General features: G+C 44.8%; 1 protein-coding gene across 6 annotated transcripts in view; it reads left to right on the top strand.

The window, feature by feature from the left end:
• Positions 1-19,001, top strand: part of CPXM2 (carboxypeptidase X, M14 family member 2) — a 136,117-nt gene that overhangs the window by 100,656 nt on the left and 16,460 nt on the right. For all 6 annotated transcript variants that reach the window (XM_086377082.1, XM_086377084.1, XM_086377080.1 and 3 more), the window contains 4 exons: positions 1,737-1,825; positions 11,054-11,177; positions 12,700-12,896; positions 13,983-14,162. In XM_086377082.1, the coding sequence (XP_086233208.1) occupies positions 1,737-1,825; positions 11,054-11,177; positions 12,700-12,896; positions 13,983-14,162 (590 nt within the window). The remainder of the gene's footprint in view (positions 1-1,736; positions 1,826-11,053; positions 11,178-12,699; positions 12,897-13,982; positions 14,163-19,001) is intronic.

Below are 19,001 nucleotides of genomic sequence, written 5' to 3'. Positions count from 1 at the left end.
GGTAGCCGGCGCAGGTGGTCTCAGTGTGTGATATTGCTGGCAGTGTCCTCAGTACTTTAACACGGTGCTTCTCAAACTTCTGGATTTTTTAAAATCGTGCATTCTGATTCAGTAGGCGTAGGCTGGATCTTGTAAGCAGCTGGTGTTGCTGGTCTTGGCCTTGTTTGGTGGCACGAATTGGGACTCTCTGCTCCTGGCCCCACTGGGAGCAAGTGATCCTCCTTCCATCACCTGCCGCGGCCACCACCTGCAAACTGTCCTTGGAGCCACTTGGATCAGACGCCTGCTATGGTTCTAGCTTTGCTCACGTGGTTCCTGAGTTTGTAGGTTGACCTGTCTGTCTACATTGCAAGGAGACCTAAGCTGTTGAGGATTCCTGGCTGCATGGAGATGGAGGTGGAGGTTGTGAGCCTGGCTGAGGCTCTGTAGATCTCGCAACTTTTTGTCAGGTCAGGAAGGAGTCCTTAGAGCCCGCGGGATGGTCCTTTCCCCCTTATCCTTCTTCTAGCTCTTCCTGTTCCCTCTTCCCTCCTTTCTTCTGAGTGTTCTTTGTTTTTTGGAATTATATAAGCAGTATCAGCTTATAAGAATGAAAGAAAGAAGTCAGTTTATATAGAAGAGAATCAAGTCAAGAATAGACGTCTCCTCCCCAGTCCCCAGAGGTCACCACTGTTAATGCATCCTGATCATGCCTGTTCGGGTGCTTTGGCTTCAGCAACAGAAGCACAGCCCCCGCTGGCTTAGCAGTTCAGGAAATTCTTTGTCTCACGTGACTGAAAGTCCCAGAGGAGGTTGATGGGGATCTAGGGTTGGTTCAGTTACCCTCAGGTAACTACTGAGGTTCTCTTCTCACTCTCTCCTCTGTGCCAGTAAAGGTCTTCCCTTCAGTCCAGACTAGTAAGAGTGGCCAGGGGTGCTGTGCTCTGATTGGCTTAGACCAGTCGTGTTGTACCCCTGCAGCTGAGGGCATGAAGTCAGTTTCCTAGAAGTGGAGAAGCGGGGATTCCCAACAACACAGGGCTCCTGTTAGGAAGGATGGAAGTGGACTGCATGTTGGGTGAGCAACTGATAGTGTCCACCATACTTCCAAAAATTTCCATGCAGTTGTGATGTTCATTCATGAATTCATTCATTCATTCACTATCCCTTCTTTCATTTAGTGTGAGAGTTTGCCAGACACTAATACTAACAATTTTATATTAATATATATAATACATATATTATAATAAATTGTTAATAGCAACTTATTAACATTGTTAATAAAATAACAATGGCATCACCAACTCAATGGACAGGAATTTGAGCAAGCTCTGGGAGATGGTGAAGGACAGGGAAGCCTGGCGTGCTGCAGTCCGTGGGGTCACAGTGAGTCACACGTGACTGAGTGACTGAACAACAAATACTAACAATGAATCAGTGAGGGAGGCACCACTGTTCCCCTGTTTATGGGTGAAAACACTAAAGAACAACTGCTCTAGTGACTTATCCAAGGTCACGCAGCTCATGAGTACAAGAGCAGAGATTGGAGCCCAGGCATTCTGGCTCCAGGTCTGTGCTTTCCCCACTAGGTTGGTTCTGACTCATAAAATGCTTCTTGAAATTTGGCTCTTTAACCTCTGTGCGAATGCTGGAAGCTGGAGGTTGGGCTATGTCCCCACGTGAATCAGGCCCCTAACAGAGCCACTATAAGTAAAGGAGTGATGTGGATGAATTCAAAACCATATTTCTGTCCCTAGATCCGAATAACTATTACCACCGGCGGAATGAAATGACCACCACCGACGACCTGGATTTTAAGCACCACAACCACAAGGAGATGCGTCAGGTAAGACTCGTGTTTGTCAGAGGGAAATCTGTCTTGTGCCCAGGAGCATTTAGGTGTTTGTGTTTCTGTGGTTTGTTGAGGCCACACTTAATCTTGTGGTTTCAAGGTTAAGAATGCCTTGTTGGGGTTGGGGGCGCCCAGAGGAAGCCTCTCTTTCCAGCAGGGGGTTGAAGCAGAATTCGAACCCAAACTTTCTGATTTAGTACTGTAGCTCTTCCTCCCACACTGTTGGTGGGAAGTTGGTGCAGCCACTCAAGAAAACAGTATGAAGTTTCCTTCAAAAACTAAAAATAGAGCTATACCGTATGACCCAGCAATCCCATACCTGGGTATGTATTCAGAGAAAATGAAAATTTTAATTTGAAAAGATTCATGTGTCCCAATGTTCATAGCCATGTGTTCATCAAGAGATGACTGGCTTTAAAAGATGTGGCATATATATATACACACACACAATGGAATATTAGCCATAAAAAGAGAATGAGCATTGCCATTTGCAGCAACATGGATGAATTAAGAAAAAATTATCCTTACTGAAGTTAAGTCAGGCAGAGAAAGGCAAATGTTATGTATGACACCACTTATATATGGAATCTAAAAAATAACACAAATGATTTTATATGCAAAATAGACTCACAGACATAGAGAACAAACTGTGGTTACTAAGGGAGAAAGGGAGGGTTGGAAGGATGCATTAGGAGTGTGGAATTAGCAGATCCAAATTACTGTATGTAAAACAGATAAGCAACGGGATTTACTGGATAGCACAGGGAGTTACAGTCAGTATCTTGTAATGATCTATAGTGGAAAATAACATATATATTATATATATATATATATATATATATATATATGTATGTATGTATAAGTGAATCACTTTGTTGTACTCCTAAAACTAACTTGATATTGTAAGTCAAGTATACTTTAATTAAAAAGATACTGTAGTTCTGAAGAATCACTGTGGGCTTGAGAGGTAACACTGGTTCAAGGACATTAGTCATGTGCAGAGCGGAAGAAGAAAAAGAATCTAGAACAACACTAGTGATCAGGAAGCTCTCACACAGCACCTCCATCTATTTCCCTCCATTAGGAATTTACGTGTGTTAACCTGGTCAGTCTCTATAACCGCCCTGGGAGTGCAAGATTATTGTTGTCCTTATCTTACTGATGGAGAAATGGAGTCACTGAGGGAATATATAACACCCCCTTGTTATTCTGATTCTCTGATTCTCAGTATTAGAATCACTGGAAGAAATCTGAAAAAATACCTATACTTGAAACCTGCCTCAGGCCAATTGAAGTAGAATCCTTAGGAAAAGGGACTGGGTGCTCGCTTCGGCAGCTCATATACTAAAATTGGAACGAAAAGGGACTGGGGATCTAAAGTTTTAATGAAAGCTCTGCTTGCGATTCTAATATACAGGGAGGTTTCAGAACAGCTGGTTGATACCTTTATGGCTGTTAGTGCTTTAGTAATGTTAGGAGGAAAAGACATTACAGATGAAATTGTCCTCAAACATAGATACAGAAACCAGGTACTCCAGAAGTAAGTCAGAAAGAGGAAAGCAAATATCATACACTATATGATAAATATATGTGGAATCTAGAAAAGCTGTACTGATAAACCTATTTGCAGGGCAGGAATAGAGACTCAATAGAGAACAGACTTACAGACACAGTGGAGAAGAAGAGGGTGGGACGAACTGAGAGAGTAGCATTGAAACATACACATTGCCATGTGGGAAATAGACAGGTGGTGGGAAGCTGCTGTACAGTACAGGGAGCCCAGGCTGGTGCTCCGTGACAGCCTGGAGGGATGGGATGTTGTGGGAGGTGGGAGGGAGGTCCAAGAGGAATGGGACATGTGTATGCCTGTGGCTGATTCGCGCTGATGTACGGCAGAAACCAGCACAGCATCGTAAAGCAATTATCCTCCAATTAAAAATAAAAATTATGAAAAAAGAAAAGTAATTAAAAAAATAAACATCTCCATGATAATTAAAAGCAAAATAAGAAAGAAAGAAACCGGGTACTCCTGAGCTGTTGACAGCATTTGCACATTGGGTATGGAAGGGAGAGTGGACCAAGCATTTAGTAGGAGGGGCTGAAATAGCAGCCCAGTGCTGTCATGCTTTGTTTGAAACCCCTGTTCAGCATTCCCCCAGCCTCGTGCTAGAAAGCCCAGGGAAGTGCTGGCAAATGGAGAAGTCCTTAGATATCGAAGAATCTGCCTGAAGAGACAGAGCAGAGAAATAGACTCACAAAGGTGTTTAAGGAACAAGTGTTCACCGAAGGCCAAGAGAGCATGGCTCAAAGCGAGGGCTCAAAGGTGCAAGGGAGGGAGCCAGCCTCCGCACGAGGGCAGGAGACTTCCCTGAGGTTGGAGCAATTAGGCTGCGCCACATGGGCCCTCTGCCTCAACACAGGGAATCAACAAACCTGGGTTCGTCCTGATATCATTTAATCTGAGATCCTCACACAGCTTCCAGACACCTGTCAGCACAGATGTGGAGGTGGGACATGCTAAGGAGATTGTCTTGCTGTCTGGCTCTGCAGAAGTGAGGCTAATAGGCTCGGACTTGAGTCTGTGAGTCATCCCTGCCACTCTCCATCTTCGGGTGTTGATGTGACTCCGCTCAACCTTCCATTTTATGAAGCATTTGTGTCTTGACTCAACTTTGTTCAGTGGGCATCACAGGATATCTTTGTGCCCAGAAATGAGGCAAATAACAACTCAGCTGGTACAGTTAATGTCAAAAGCAACCTATCTAAATGCATTGTAAAACGAGCTCACTGCACAGAGAGTCTGGTATCTTTAAACAGTTGTCCCACGTGGAGAATGAGGGCTCCTCTCATACGAAAGAGCTAATGGCTGTGCTTCATTACCCTGGGGGACTCTGGTCCCCGTCATTTGGTAGATATCAGAGCTAAGAGGAACCTGGGAAGGCAACCGGCCCCTGCAGGGGACAGTGGGTGACCACTCCGAGGTTCCTGGACCCTGCAACTGGAAACTGTCCTGGCGGGGGGGGCATCTATCAATCCCGAAGTGTTCAGGCCAGAGTGGCTTGCCATTTGGATTCCTGGTTCCTGGGGATGGGAGAGAAGCCAGCACTTTTAGCGATACCCTGTAGGGAGTCTGCTAAACGACTGCAGAAATCTTTCTACTTCAAGCGAGGGGACAATGTTAGTTTATCCTAGTATTGAGAGAGACATTTGCAAAAAACATAAAAATGAGAAGCAGACGCAGGAGCAGGGAGTGAAAAGAGAAAACAGAACAGCTGTTGCTTTGGAGGGGAAAATCATGAGAATGTGAGCGACTCGTGGAGGAATTCTTTCTGGAGCACTGGCTTATAAGACACTGTGCTCCCCACAAGGGAGCCCCCAGGGGGCTTGGGAGGGGAGAGGGGGAGGGGAGCGAGGAGGCTGGAGGCAGTCTCGCGAACACTGATACTGTGAGGCAGAGTGAGTTAATTGCTCTGAGCACTGAGAGGACTTCACACCTCATGTAACCATTTATAATCGCTTTGTCATCTCTGTGTCTGCATGGACTTTACCCTTCGCCTTCATTTGGGACCATGAGAGCAGACACTCAATCGTCTTAAATCCATAAAGTGTATGGGATTTGTTGTTGCGGGGAGATATGTGGGGGACAGGAGGGAGAGGTGGCTGGCGTCGTTGGCCGTGGTTGGGAAGGGATGGGGTTGCAGGTGAGGTCAGCTGTGGTCCAGGGCCTGTGGCCGGAAGAGACAGAAGGAGGGGGGTCCCAGCAGCAAGGACGGGGAGCAGGACCATGGAGGTGGGAGGGTTGGCACTCCACCAACTCTCTTCTGGTTTTGGTCTCCAGGGCAGCTAAGGATGGTCCTGGGCAGCAGGCTGTGGGACCGCTGAGCTCTTGACCATGGGGGTGGTGATGGTGGCAGCAAGCCAGGGCAGGACCACAGGCAAGCCCAGCTTCGCACCCATGGGACACCTCCTACATTGGCTCTCTCTGGAATTCCTCCCTCTGGAATTCCTTTTCACTTGATCCGGACAAAGCAAATGAGTTAAGATGATAGAAGAGGACTTTTTCTCTTCTCACTTCTTTCTTTATTTTTTAAAAAATCCATTGGATAAACAACATTGGATCCATATCAAATGCAAACCAAAAATCTCAAGGTTAATCCTCCATGAACCCATGGCTTTCATCCCCACTCCATTTCTCTCCAGGGTTTGCGTTTCTATGTTCACAGAATTCATGCAGTTTTGATCAGACTATGGTTAGCCGCTTTGCCCAGACTGTCTCACGTCATGTTGGATCGTTAGCCATGTCTCATGCTGGCTTCGTAATTGTCATTGAAATGCTGCAGGATGAATCAGAATTTCCTCAGCTATCTTCCTGCTCTGGAGCTTCAGGATAGCACCACACTTGTAATGAACAGTGAGAGAGGATGAAACAGGCTACAGCCAGTGTCATCATGCATGTAACTTACCACGCTCTTTATGAAAATTTCCTCTGATGTATCCCTAGAAACTGAATTACCAGGAAAGGGGCTCTTTCTTCTGTCTCCTTCAGGACAAGAGGGAAACAACAGAGACGGGGGGATTCAGTAGCTCCCAGGATATGATTTATTCTGAGATGAGGAAACAGAGTCTTGAGGATAATGAACATCTTACAAAACCCACTTCTCTCAAGGATAATGTTTCCCTACTGGCCCTTTCTAGACACTTTTCCTAATTACCCATTATAAAACTAAGGAATAAGATTTTGTTTGGTAAGGTTGCACTTTGGAGGGTCATAAAGCTTGTAAGAGCTAAGATTTTTAGCCCCGGGAGAACCAATTTTCACTTCCTTTGGGGTGATGTCACCCTTGTTGAGGATGCACACTTTTAAGGCCATCAAGAAAATTCTGTCTCTTCCTCTCACTTTAAACTTCAAGACCCAAACATTTACCAGTAAGACTCAAACTCCAGAATATCCTTTTTGACTCTTTTCAGAAATAAGCAAGATGGATCACCAGCTGAGTCTTAGATGGTGCCTGTGGCCCCCAGAAACGTTGGCTCAGATGGTGACGAATCCGCCTACAATGCAGGAGAGCTGAGTTTGATCCCTGGGTTCGGAAGATCCCCTAGAGAAGGAAATGACAACCCACTCCTGTATTCTTGCCTGGAGAATCCCATGGAGAGAGGAGCCTGGTGGGCTCCTCTGAATGGAGCATGGGGTTGCACAGAGTAGGACACGACTGAGCGACTTTCACTAAAACTTCCTAAAGGGAGTCTCCAAATGCCCGTATTCTTGTTCCAGTCTGTAGAAAAGATACTTGTGATATCAAAACACTGAGAGGAAAACCTGACTGGTATAAAAATACTGCAGTGGTGTGTGGAGGATGAAGAGGTGACTCTGATGACTCATGGTCGAGAGTCATCCCATCCTGAGATGCTGTGTCCCTGGCTGACTGCTCATCCTAGGGAATATGCCATTTGTCTTTTTTTTTTTTTTCAATGTCAAGGTGGAGATTTCCAGCACAGGGGGCCCGGTTCTCAGGCAGCTCTTTGAAAGGGGAAGGAGGGTAGGCATTAAATGGCAGCCAGGCTCTGTGCTGATCACCTAGTTAAGGATGAGCCGAGTGGCTCTGTGTCTGAAGAACCGGTCACTGATCTGAACGCAGGACAGGGGACCACGGGCTGACCGGGGTTTGGGGAGGCCCACACTGGTAGCAGAGAATGACTGTGGTCAGCAGGGACAGGTGTGCGAGGCCCGGTCAGATAGTGCTTTGCGCCGGGCCATCCTCCAGAACGGTCCCATGTAGAGCAGACAAAGGAGGTGGCAGGGTTGATTTTGATTGCTTTACTCCTTCATGGACAGAGTGCTGGCAAAGTAATGCTCAAAATCTTCCAAGCTAGGCCTCAGCAGTACATGAACCGAGAACTTCCAGATGTTCAAGCTGGATTTAGAAAAGACAGAGGAAGCAGAGATCAAAGTGCCAACATCTGATGTATCATAGAAAAAGCAAGAGAATTCCAGAAAAACACCTACTTCTGCTTCATTGACTATGCTAAAGACTTTGACTGTGTGGATCACAATAAACTCTGGAACATTCTTAAAGAGATGGGAATACCAGACTACCTTACCTGTCTCCTGAAAAACCTGTATGCAGGTCAAGAAGTAACAGTTACAACCGGACATGGAACAACAGACTGGTTCCAAATCAGGAAAGGAGTATACTGTCACCCTGCTTATTTAACTTATATGCAGAGTACATCATGTGAAATGCTGGACTGGATGAAGCACAAACTGGAATCAAGATTTCCGGGAGAAATATTAATAACCTCAGATATGCAGATGACACCACCCTTATGACATAAAGCAAAGAGGAACTGAAGAGCCTCTTGATGAAGGTGAAAGAGGAGAATGAAAAAGCGGGCTTAAACTCAGCATTCAAAAAGATCATGGCATCCGGTCCCATCACTTTATGGCAAATAGATGAGGAAACAATGGAAACAGTGACAGACTATTTATTTGGGCTCCAGAATCACTGTGGATGGTGACTGCAGCCATGAAATTAAAAGATGCTTGCTTCTTGGAAGAAAAGCAATGGCAAACCTAGACAATGTATTAAAAAGAAGAGACATTACTTTGTCAACAAAAATCCGTATGGTCAAAGCTATGGTTTTTCCGGTAGTCATGTATGGATGTGAGAGTTGGACCATGAAGAAGGCTGAGTGCCAAAGAATTGATGCTTTTGAACTGTGGTGTTGGAGAAGACTCTTGAGAGACCTTTGGACTGCAAGGAGATCCAACCAGTCAATCCTAAAGGAAATCAACCCTGCAAATTCATTTGAAGGACTGATGCTGAAGCTGAAGCTGCAGTATATTGGCCTGATGCGAAGAGCCAACTCACTGGAAAAGATGATGCTGGGAAAGATTGAAGGCAGGAGGAGAAGGGGATGACAGAGGACAAGATGGTTGGATGGCATCACCAACTTCAACGGACATGAGTCTGAGCAAGCTACGGAAGATGGTGGAGGACAGGGAAGCCTGGCATGCTGCAGTGCAAGGGGTCACGAAGAGTTGGACACGACTGAGCGACCAAACAACAACAATGACAACCTGGACAGATAAGGACCCATGAGTCCAAAGCCCTGGCTCCACCTGGTTCTAGATGGGTGACCTCAGGCAAATCCCTCAATGGTCTCTCTGAGCCTCAGTCTCCATATCTGTAGAATGGGTTCGGGCCCCTTTGATTATCTACTTCATTGGTGTTTGTCATGATAAGACTCAGTAGAGAACTAGAACTTGCTGTGACTAATGACATCAATACCAAGTCTCTTATTAAAACTTGGTGCCACTCCTCCATGGCTCCTGTTCAGCCCTGCAGTGTGTATTCCTCATAGTGAGAGTTGTGACGCTAGATCAGCCTTGCTTGCGTGTGGTTTCTCTATGGGTGGTTGGTTTCCATCTCTGCCATGGTTGGACAAGAGTCCTTTACAGTCGTCTTTCTCTTTCTCTCACCTAGATATTAAAACACAAAGTGAGTTATCATAAATCAAAGTATGTTTCCCCCTTGCGGGAGTGGTGAGAAAATCAGACCTTGAATGCCTGACCAGGGCTGCAGTTGTAACACCTCGTAGGTGTGTAATGAGAGCCAAGCTCCAGCAGCAATGAATCCTCCGCTCCTTTAGGGATGCCCCCCCAGTACCCCGCGATTGCCCTCCACACATCAGTGCAGAATGCAAGAAAGGCAAGAAATGCAAAGAAATTGCAGAATGCAAGAAAGGCAAACCAGTGTGATGTCACTGCACTCTGATAGAAGTTCTACCTGATACCATTTTTCCAGTTCTCGTAGCTTTCAACCTACTATAATGTTTGCAGCAGATTTGTCTATGTACAATTTGCCAGGACATTTTATAGATCGTTTGGCTGATAGGAATGATTTGAAAGGTGCATCGAGCACGTCCAGGCCCATGCTGCCGCTCTGTGAGCCACGCCCTTGCTCTGTCACCGCTAGCACAGCTCCTGCTCAGCTTGAACAAGGATGGAGCTCTCCCTGGTGGGCACACGCCCAGGCTGGAATGCCCTCGCTCACTGCTTGCATGGTACCCAAGCTTCCCTCTTGGTCTGTAAAACTCATGTACTCTCCTGATGCCACCATGGGGAAGTGTGGCTGGTCTGGTGCCTGGCAGGAATGTCCTTTGAATCAGAGCTTCTTTCCCTTGGGGATGGTACAGGGGTTTCACACAGAGAGAGTCAAAGCAACTTACCAGCTTACCCACAGGTTCCTGCTCAGAGATGGAGGTGTGGCAACCTCTGGTGGGTGTGTCTCTGTCCTTCACCCCTGTCATTAGCAGACCCTCATCCCCTCCTCTGGAAGCTTGTCTGACAAGCTCAACTATTAAAGCAAAATTCAGGAAACGGCATGTATGTATTTGACTTTTCTGTGGAAGCCTGTGTCCCCCACCCTCTCACAGCATGGCTCCCATTACCTCATGCCCCTTACTTGGCACCAGTGAAGTGGCGATGGTCCAACTCCATCTGCTGCATGCTGTGGGCTCCAGGAGGGCAGAGCAGCCTGATGTCATAAATGCTCATTAAAGTATAAGACAACATGATGTTCAGTAATAAATACTTATTTAGGCAAGGGATTCCCTGGTGGCTCAGACAGTAAAGCATCTGCCCACAATGTGGGAGACCCAGGTTCGATCCCTGGGTCAGGAAGATCCCCTGGAGAAGGAAATGGCAACCCATTCCAGTACTCTTGCCTAGAACATCCGATGGATGGAGGAGCCTGGTGGGCTACAGTTCATGGGGTCTCGAAGAGTTGGACACGACTGAGCGAGTTCACTTCACCACTTTAGGCAGGGCTATGGCTGCCCACTCCAGTATCCTTGCCTGGGAAATCCCATGGACAGAGGAGCCTGGCAGGTTACAGTCCATGGGGTTGAACAGAGTCGGACAGGACTTGGGGACTAAACCACTACCACCAGCATAGAGAGAACAGGCTGTCTTTAGGTAATAAAGCCACCAAGGGAGGTGATACCACCACCCAGGAGGGTGATAAGCGCAAGCCAGAGGTGCTGAGAGACAGGGCAGGGGGAGCAGAAGGGGACCCTTCCAGGCAGGGTGAGAGCATGGTGTATGGGAGGGTGGGGGTGTGCAGGGGGCCGTGGGAGGGGGCTGTCTCCTTGAGAGCTCTGCCCACTATGGCGCATAGCCATCATGGCTCAGAGCCATAAATTCGTCTGATTTTGCAGTTGATGAAGGTCGTGAATGAAATGTGTCCCAACATCACGAGGATTTACAACATCGGCAAGAGCCACCAGGGCCTGAAGCTATATGCCGTGGAGATCTCCGACCACCCCGGGGAGCACGAAGTCGGTGAGGCTACCCGTCTGCAGTTCCCTGGCCCTTCGAGTCTGGTGCTTTCTTAAAGAGCGAGGCAGAGGTCACTCTGAGAACATTCATGAAGCAGGGCAGGAGCTGGCTGTGCACCCACTCTCGCAGACAGGTTCTGCCAACTTTGGTTCTGTGTAGTATACTCTTGCCTGGAGAGTTCCATGGACAGAGGAGCCTGGGACGCTACAGTCCATGGGGTCGCAAAGAGTCAAACACGACTGAGTGACTAACACTTTCACTTTGGGGCTTACCTCGTGGCTTAGGCTATAAAGAATCTACCTGCAATGCAGGAGACCCGGGTTAGATACCTGGGTTGGGAAAATTCTCTGGAGAAGGGAGTGACAACCCACTCCAGTATTCTTGCCTAGAGAATTCCATGGACAGAGGAACCTGGTAGGTTACAGTCCATGGGGCCACAAAGAGTCGGACGTGACTGAGTGACTAACATTCTCACCCCACATTGTATGATATAGGCTGTCAGATTATTTAAGCTGGAAGTACCCTACTTTTCTCCAAATGGACCGCACTTAATTCTGTTCTTCTCTGAGACCAGTCACACTAACCAAAAAGGAAAATGGCTGAGATGCTTAAGACAGACTGCTTTCTCTGGAGAAAATTCTGGACTCTCTGGTCATTAGGGGTTGGAATTAGAGGTGATTCCCTTAATCTTCTTTTAAATTTCCATCCTATTTTCAAGCATTTCCTGTTGTTAGCCACTTCTCATTTAATCACTCCCGAACCTGTGTTCTCCTACAGGTTAGGGGATGCAGGGTCAGGGTGGGGATGGGTGAAAGATTTTTCTTTTTGCTAAAATTGTGAGCCCGTTGGAGATCCACTGGAATTTAAATGTAGAGATTTGTCTGATTCTCTTGACTTGAATGTTCATCAGTATTCTAGGAGTTTCTCTCAGGAATGTCTTTTAAAGTGTGAGGGCTTTATCTGTGGGTAAAGTCACATTTCCTCAAAAGCGGTAGCTTGGCCAGTGAGGGAGGCAGAAGTGCTGTCAGCTCATGCCCAGCACTGATAAATCCAAGTGAAAACCTGAGCTTTGAAAAGAACAAGGGCAAAGACAGCTCCCTCACAAAACTGAGTCATTGCTGACTTCCCATGACACTGTTTTCTGCTTGCATTTATTTATCTCCGCATCTTTATAAAACTAAATACAAAGTCCTTTTAAGAAAAAGAATTAGCTCCCCAAATAATTGCTACGATTTGTGTTTAATTTGTAACCTTTAAACCCTAAACCCTGTGTTATTTTATCTATTCTTGCCAAATAAGTTGCTTTGTGGCTGTTACCGTCTAAGGTTTTTTTTACACATTTTCTCATATGCCTATCTGGGAGCTAATAAAAATTGTACTGATATAGCTTCAGTTGATGTGCAAGAAGAGATAAAATTGTACGTTGCTGTTATTCAGAGATTTCTTTCCTAATACAATGTGCTGAGGACTGTTTTGTTGTAAGCATCCGATACGATCGTCTGTTTTTTCCCATCTTTGAGTAAAGGTGAGCCCGAGTTCCACTACATCGCCGGGGCCCATGGCAACGAGGTGCTGGGCCGGGAGCTGACGCTTTTGCTGATGCAGTTTCTGTGCCAGGAGTACTTGGCGGGGAACTTGCGCATCATCCGCCTGGTGGAGGAGACCCGGATCCACATACTCCCCTCCCTGAACCCTGACGGCTACGAGAAGGCCTACGAGGGGGTAATGGATAGCTTCCCTCCCCCAGCACCGCAGCCGCCCCCGCTCCCTGCCCACACACGCACGATGCACTGAGCCAGGAGTTGACCTGAATTCCGCATCACCAGCTTTCTTTTTCAGTGTCTTTCTGCTGAGTCGGGGGGAACCCGGAAGGTTTATGAAAGAGGCATTGCACTAATTGAGAATTATGCGGACCCTGAGAAGTGGACACACTAACAGATTGAAGAAAAGGATGCGAAAAACAATATTGTTATATATACAATGGGGCCAATAAGACAGAATAATAATTACACCTAACATTAATTGAACACTTAAAGCATATTCTAACCTTGATGATTACCTATAAATCCTCTCATCAGTTTTCTGAGGACAGCTGTTTTTATTATCCTGATACATGGTTTATGTTTTATGTTCTGGTTATAATATAGAATTTATAGGTTATAGTTATATGTGGAATATATATATATAGAATTATGTAGAGATTACAGTTAGTATAATGTTGTATTGTATATTCATAATTATATATCACACCATCTGGGAATAAAATGGCAAACTATACTTCAAACAATGGTGCCCATCAAATGCAGATTTACAGATTTTTGCTTTTGTTTATTGGTGCAAATAGTTGGTTAGAGATTTGTGTTGCTAAATCGTGAGCCAGAATTGCAGCTGAACATATTAATATGGCAACTCTTGATTTTTGCAGTGAGAGTCTTAGACTTATTACTGCTTGGAGTTTCATTCAACCAGTGTAGAAGAGGTGAAGGCAGACGAGTCAGGAGAGAACTAACCCTTTTCTGAGGACTGCTCTGTGGCAGGATGACTCTGTACATTCCCTCTTGGGAGTGGGAATGATAATGACTACATAGAGTGGGAATAATAACAATAATGACTACATTATCCATCACCCACCAAACAGTAACAGATTATTAGCCAAATAGTCTCCCTTGGATGTCATCTTTGTGTCAGAGGGTGTTTGGAGGCTTCGAGGCACACCCCAGATGGAGGCCGACATGGAGCGGTCTTGTGTGTGAGAAACAGGGGGGTCCAGAGGTCTGTGGGTCCCTCACATTCTGAATTGTCTCCCAGGGTTCCGAGCTGGGAGGCTGGTCCCTGGGCCGTTGGACCCATGACGGGATTGACATCAACAACAACTTTCCTGACTTAAACACGCTGCTCTGGGAGGCGGAGGACCGACAGAACATCCCAAGGAAAGTTCCCAATCACTATATCGCCATCCCCGAGTGGTTTCTGTCTGAAAATGCCACGGTGAGTAAAAATACCCATAATCTGTAGAGCAGAGGAGGCCAAAGCAAACACCCACTGCCGCTGGCAGAGGATGTAACGTTTAAGAGCAAGACGAAATCATTTATTCCTTTTCAGGTCTTCTCCAAAACTAGGGAAGTGTGCTAGATAATAACTACCTATTAAATTGAAATGTGAGCAGATTCTTCCCAGAAGAGAAATCATTTAATTAGATTTCTTTGCAGTACTTCCAAAAAAAAAAAAAACAAACCTTCACCTGAATTGTGCATATTCATTAATGTCATTATTACCCTTACGTTTGGCAGTGCTGTGAAATTTCAGTGACATTGTCCTTAGACCTCACTGATTGCTTGAGATATCTTCTTTTTATTTCATGAGTCCCTGTGGATTTATTACTCATAGTGCTTCTTTGGAAAGAAAAATGCAATTGGATGGGAAATATTTCCCCCACATTTCTTAGGTCTTAGCAAAAAGTATCTTGTAAAATAAATAATCTTCACAAAATTTCCCATGCCTCTTATTGTCTCTTCTGCTCACTGTAAATTCTCTTATACCCTTAGTCTCTGGCCCTATATGCTCTTTAAAAAGGTCTGCATTGATTGCTGTACACGTGAGTGTTAGGTTTGGCTATACCAACAGAGAAAGTGGCTTAAAGAGGTAGAAATATCAACAACCTCAGATACACAGACTATACCACTCTAACAACAGAAAATGAAGAGGAACTAAACAGCCTCTTGATGAAGCTGAAAGAAGAAAGTGAAAAAGCTGGCTTAAAACTCAAAATCAAAGCACTAAGATCATGGCCAGTCCATCCTAAAGGAAATCAGTCCTGAATATTCATTGGAAGGACTGATGCTGAAGCTGAAACCCCAATACTTTGGCCACCTGATGCGAAGAACTGACTCACTGGAAAAGACCCTGATGCTGGGAAGGATTGTAGGTGGGAGGAGAAGGGGACGACAGAGGATGAGATGGTTGGATGGCATCACCGACTCAATGGACAAGAGTTTGAGTAAACTCCGAGAGTTGGGGATAGACAGGGAGGCCTGGCGTGCTGCAGTCCATGGTTGCAAAGAGTTGGACACAACTGAGCGACTGAAGTGAACTGAACTGAAGATCATGGCATTCAGTCCTATCATTTCATGGCAATTAGGTGGGGAAAAAGTGAAAACAGTAACAGACTTTATTTTCTTGGACTCCAAAATCATTGCTGATTGTGACTGCAGCCATGAAATTAAAAGACTCTTGCTCCTTGGAAGAAAAGCTATGACAAACCTAGACAGCATATTAAAAAGCAGAGACATCACTTTGCCGACAGAGGTCCATATAGTCAAAGCTATTGCTTTTCCAGTATTCATGTACAGATGTGAGAATTGGACCATAAAGAAAGCTGAGTGCCGAAGAATTGATGCTTTCAAACTGTGGCGCTGGAGAAGACTCTTGAGAGTCGCTTGGACAGCAAGGAGATCAAACCAGTCAATCCTATAGGAAATTGACCCTAAATATTTATTGGAAGGATTAATGCTGAAGCTGAATTTCCAATACTTTGGCCACCTGATGCAGAGAGCCGACATGTTGGAAAAGCCCCTGATGCTGGTAAAGATTGAGGGCAAGAAGAGAAGGGGACGATAGAGGATGAGATAGTTGGATGGCATCACTGACTCAATGGACATGAATTTGAATGAACTCTGGGAGATAGTGAAGGCCAGGGAAGGTGGGCATCTTACAGTCCCTGGAGTCACAGCAAGTTAGACATGACACAGCGACTGAACAACAGTAACAGCGAGGTAGACTCTTTTTTTTCTCTTTTCACATAAAGAGCCCTGGAGGCAGATGGTTTAGGGCCTGACAGATAGGAGCCCTGTGATCATCAGGAAACCAGAGGTCGTCTTTCTGCTTCCACATGATAGCAGGTGGACTTCTATTCTCAGGGTCATCATAATCCAAGATGGCAATTTGTCATGCCTTTGGAGGAAGAGGAGAGAAAAGGCTAAAAAAAAAATTCCTCCTCTCAGATAAGTCAATGCACTTTAAGAGGCATTCCTAGAATTCCTACATAATACTTTTGTTTAAATCTTATTGGCCAAAATTTAGTCAAAACATGATATCGGTGCACCAGAGGGAAGGCTGGTGAATGCTACATTTTAGGCAAGCATATTTGCAGTCTCAAAAAGAATCATTAATTGGCTTCTCTTCTTGAGGAATCAAGGGAGAAAGGATGGATAGATAGAGGGCAGCTCTTCTTCTTTCTCAGAGCTCCAGCTCACGTCACACGTGGGTACCACTTCCTGGAGGAGGGCCAGCCTGGTTGCCTCATTTAGTGTTGCCCCAGATGGTGTCATCCGGTCTCTCAAGAAGCAAATGATGGGGACAGACAGTACTTAGGATGCCCAAGGACGGCTTATGGGGGATAAAGGGCTTGGACCCTCTGGGTCTTCCAAATCCTTTCTCACGTCCTAATTCCATCCTAGAATTCTTCTTTTTCAAGCTAACGTACTAGTGACATCTGGCAAAGCTGAGGATTCAAGGGATGTTATAATTTGGGAACCCTTGGACCAAAATTGGAACATGGTTGCCAGCTTTCTTAGCCTTGAGGTGCTAAGAGAGAATTATTTTAGCACAGTGATGGGAAGTCCATGAATTTCAGTCTTTGCATTAAGATCAGAATTTAGTTTTTGAGCCTGTTCTTTCGAAACACAGGGAGAATTACACAACCCTGCCATCACCAATTCCTTTCTCAGTTACGGACAGGTGAGATAGATAAAGTGATGATGATGAAAGTGCTGTCCCTTCAGTCATGTCTGATTCTTTGTGACCCCATGGACTCTAGTCCACCAGAATCCTCTGTCCATGGGATTCTCCAGGCAAAGATACAGGAGTGGGTAGCCATTCCCTTCTAGGAGAGAATCTTCCCAAGCCAGGGAACAAACCCAGGGCTCCTGCAGGTGGATTCCTTACTGTCTGAGCCACCAAGGAAACCCCCTGAGATAGATAAGAAATCAGCAAAGATAGAGATTTGAATAGCAACTAACAGCCTTGACATAGGAAACTGTAAGAATTCTACAAGAAGTAGGAGTATTTATTGCTCTGAGTACTCCCTGGAGCAATTTCAAAAATTAATGGCACTCTGGGCTATAAAGGAAACCTCAGCAAAGTTCAGAAAATGAGAGACAGGCAGACCATGATTCTTTCACCACCATACAATAAAACGAGCAGGCAGTATGAAAAGAACTCTAAGTAGTTAGAAAATTGAAAAAAAAGAAACTTCTAAGTAGTGGGTCAAAGAAAACTTCACACTGGCAACTAAAATAAGTAGAAATTAATGATAATGAGAACACTAAATATAAAAATTGGTGGCTGTTGTTCCTTCTCTCAGTCATGTCCGACTCTTTGCAACCCCGTGGACAGCAGCATGCCAGGCTTCCCTGTCCTTCACCATCTCCTGGAATTTGCTGAAACTCATATCCATTGAGTCGGTGATGCCATCCAACCATCTCATCCTCTGCTGCCTTCTTCTCCTTTAGCCTTCAATCTTTCCCAGAATCAGGGTCTTTTCCATCGAGTCAGCTGTTCGCATCAGGTGGCCAAAGTATTGGAGCTTCAAAATTGGTGGAGTACAGCAAAAAATGCTTTCAGGAATTTATACCTTTGAATGATTACATGTCAAAAGAAGAAAGATTGAACATCAACTAATGTAAGAAGTAAGCAAAAGGATAACAGAAGAAGCCCCTAAAATGTAGAAAGATTTTGATTAAAAAGAGCAGAAATCAATGACATGATAGAAAAAACCAATAATTTGTCTGCAGAAAGAAGCATTTGATAAAATTTAACATTTGCAATGATTCCTCAGGGTGAGGAGAACAGTTTTAAATGGCATTTATTATAAAAGATTGTTAATTTCAACTACATCAAAATAAGAAAGCCCATTCATCAGAAGACTTTCAAAACTATCATAAGAGCAGGTTAAAAACTGAAGTGTTATTTGAAAATTATTTAATTGGAAAAGAACTAGAATTTTTAAAAGAATAAAGAAAAACAAATGAGAAAAATAGAAACAACAGAAAAATGGGTAAAAGATACACAGAGGCAATTCATGGAGGAGGAAACATATGGTCAGAAAACAGGGAAAGATGTTTGGTATTACTAGTGCTAAGGAAATGCAGATAGAGAACATTTGACATCCATTGGTTGGGAAGATTAACAGTAGCCAAGCATTGGGGAGGATATGGGACAGTGGATCTCTTACTCATTGTGAGAGCTGAAATTAGCACAGTAACTTTGGAAAATAACTTGATTATTTTATAAAGTGAAATATGTATATATCTATGACTGCAGCTATACTTCTGGCGATTTAGGCAAGATAAATTTCACCACAGGTATAGGAGATCTGGATTCGATCCTTGGGTTGGGAAGATCCCTTGGAGGAAGGCATGGCAACCCACTCCATTATTCTTGCCTGGAGAATCCCCATGGACAGAGCAGTCCGCGGGTCACAAAGAGTTGGACTTGACTGAGCAATTAAGCACATCTTAGCACAGCCCATCAGAAGACAGCACAAGTTAAAAGCAGTGCTGTTCACTGTAGCAAAAATGGAAAATTTTCTACATGTCCATCATAACAAGAACAGATAAACGATGAAATCTTCATATTGAAGTGGAAAGACTGAACAATTTAGCTTTATACAACACAGATTAGTCTTACAAACATAAGTTAAGAGGAGAAATTTACAGAAGACAATAGTATGTTACCCACCCTTTTTTTAGATCAAAAGAAAATAAAGCCAAGTAATACATACTTAGGCATATGTGCGTGCTTGCTCAGTCGCTCAGTCATGTCCAGCTC

This window comes from Bos grunniens, chromosome 26 (genome assembly GCF_055505025.1).
Source record: "Bos grunniens cultivar Pamir isolate PY7600 chromosome 26, Bosgru_T2T1.0, whole genome shotgun sequence".
In the NCBI taxonomy this organism is placed as follows: Eukaryota; Metazoa; Chordata; class Mammalia; order Artiodactyla; family Bovidae; genus Bos; species Bos grunniens.
This window is presented reverse-complemented; position numbering and strand designations above follow the sequence as displayed.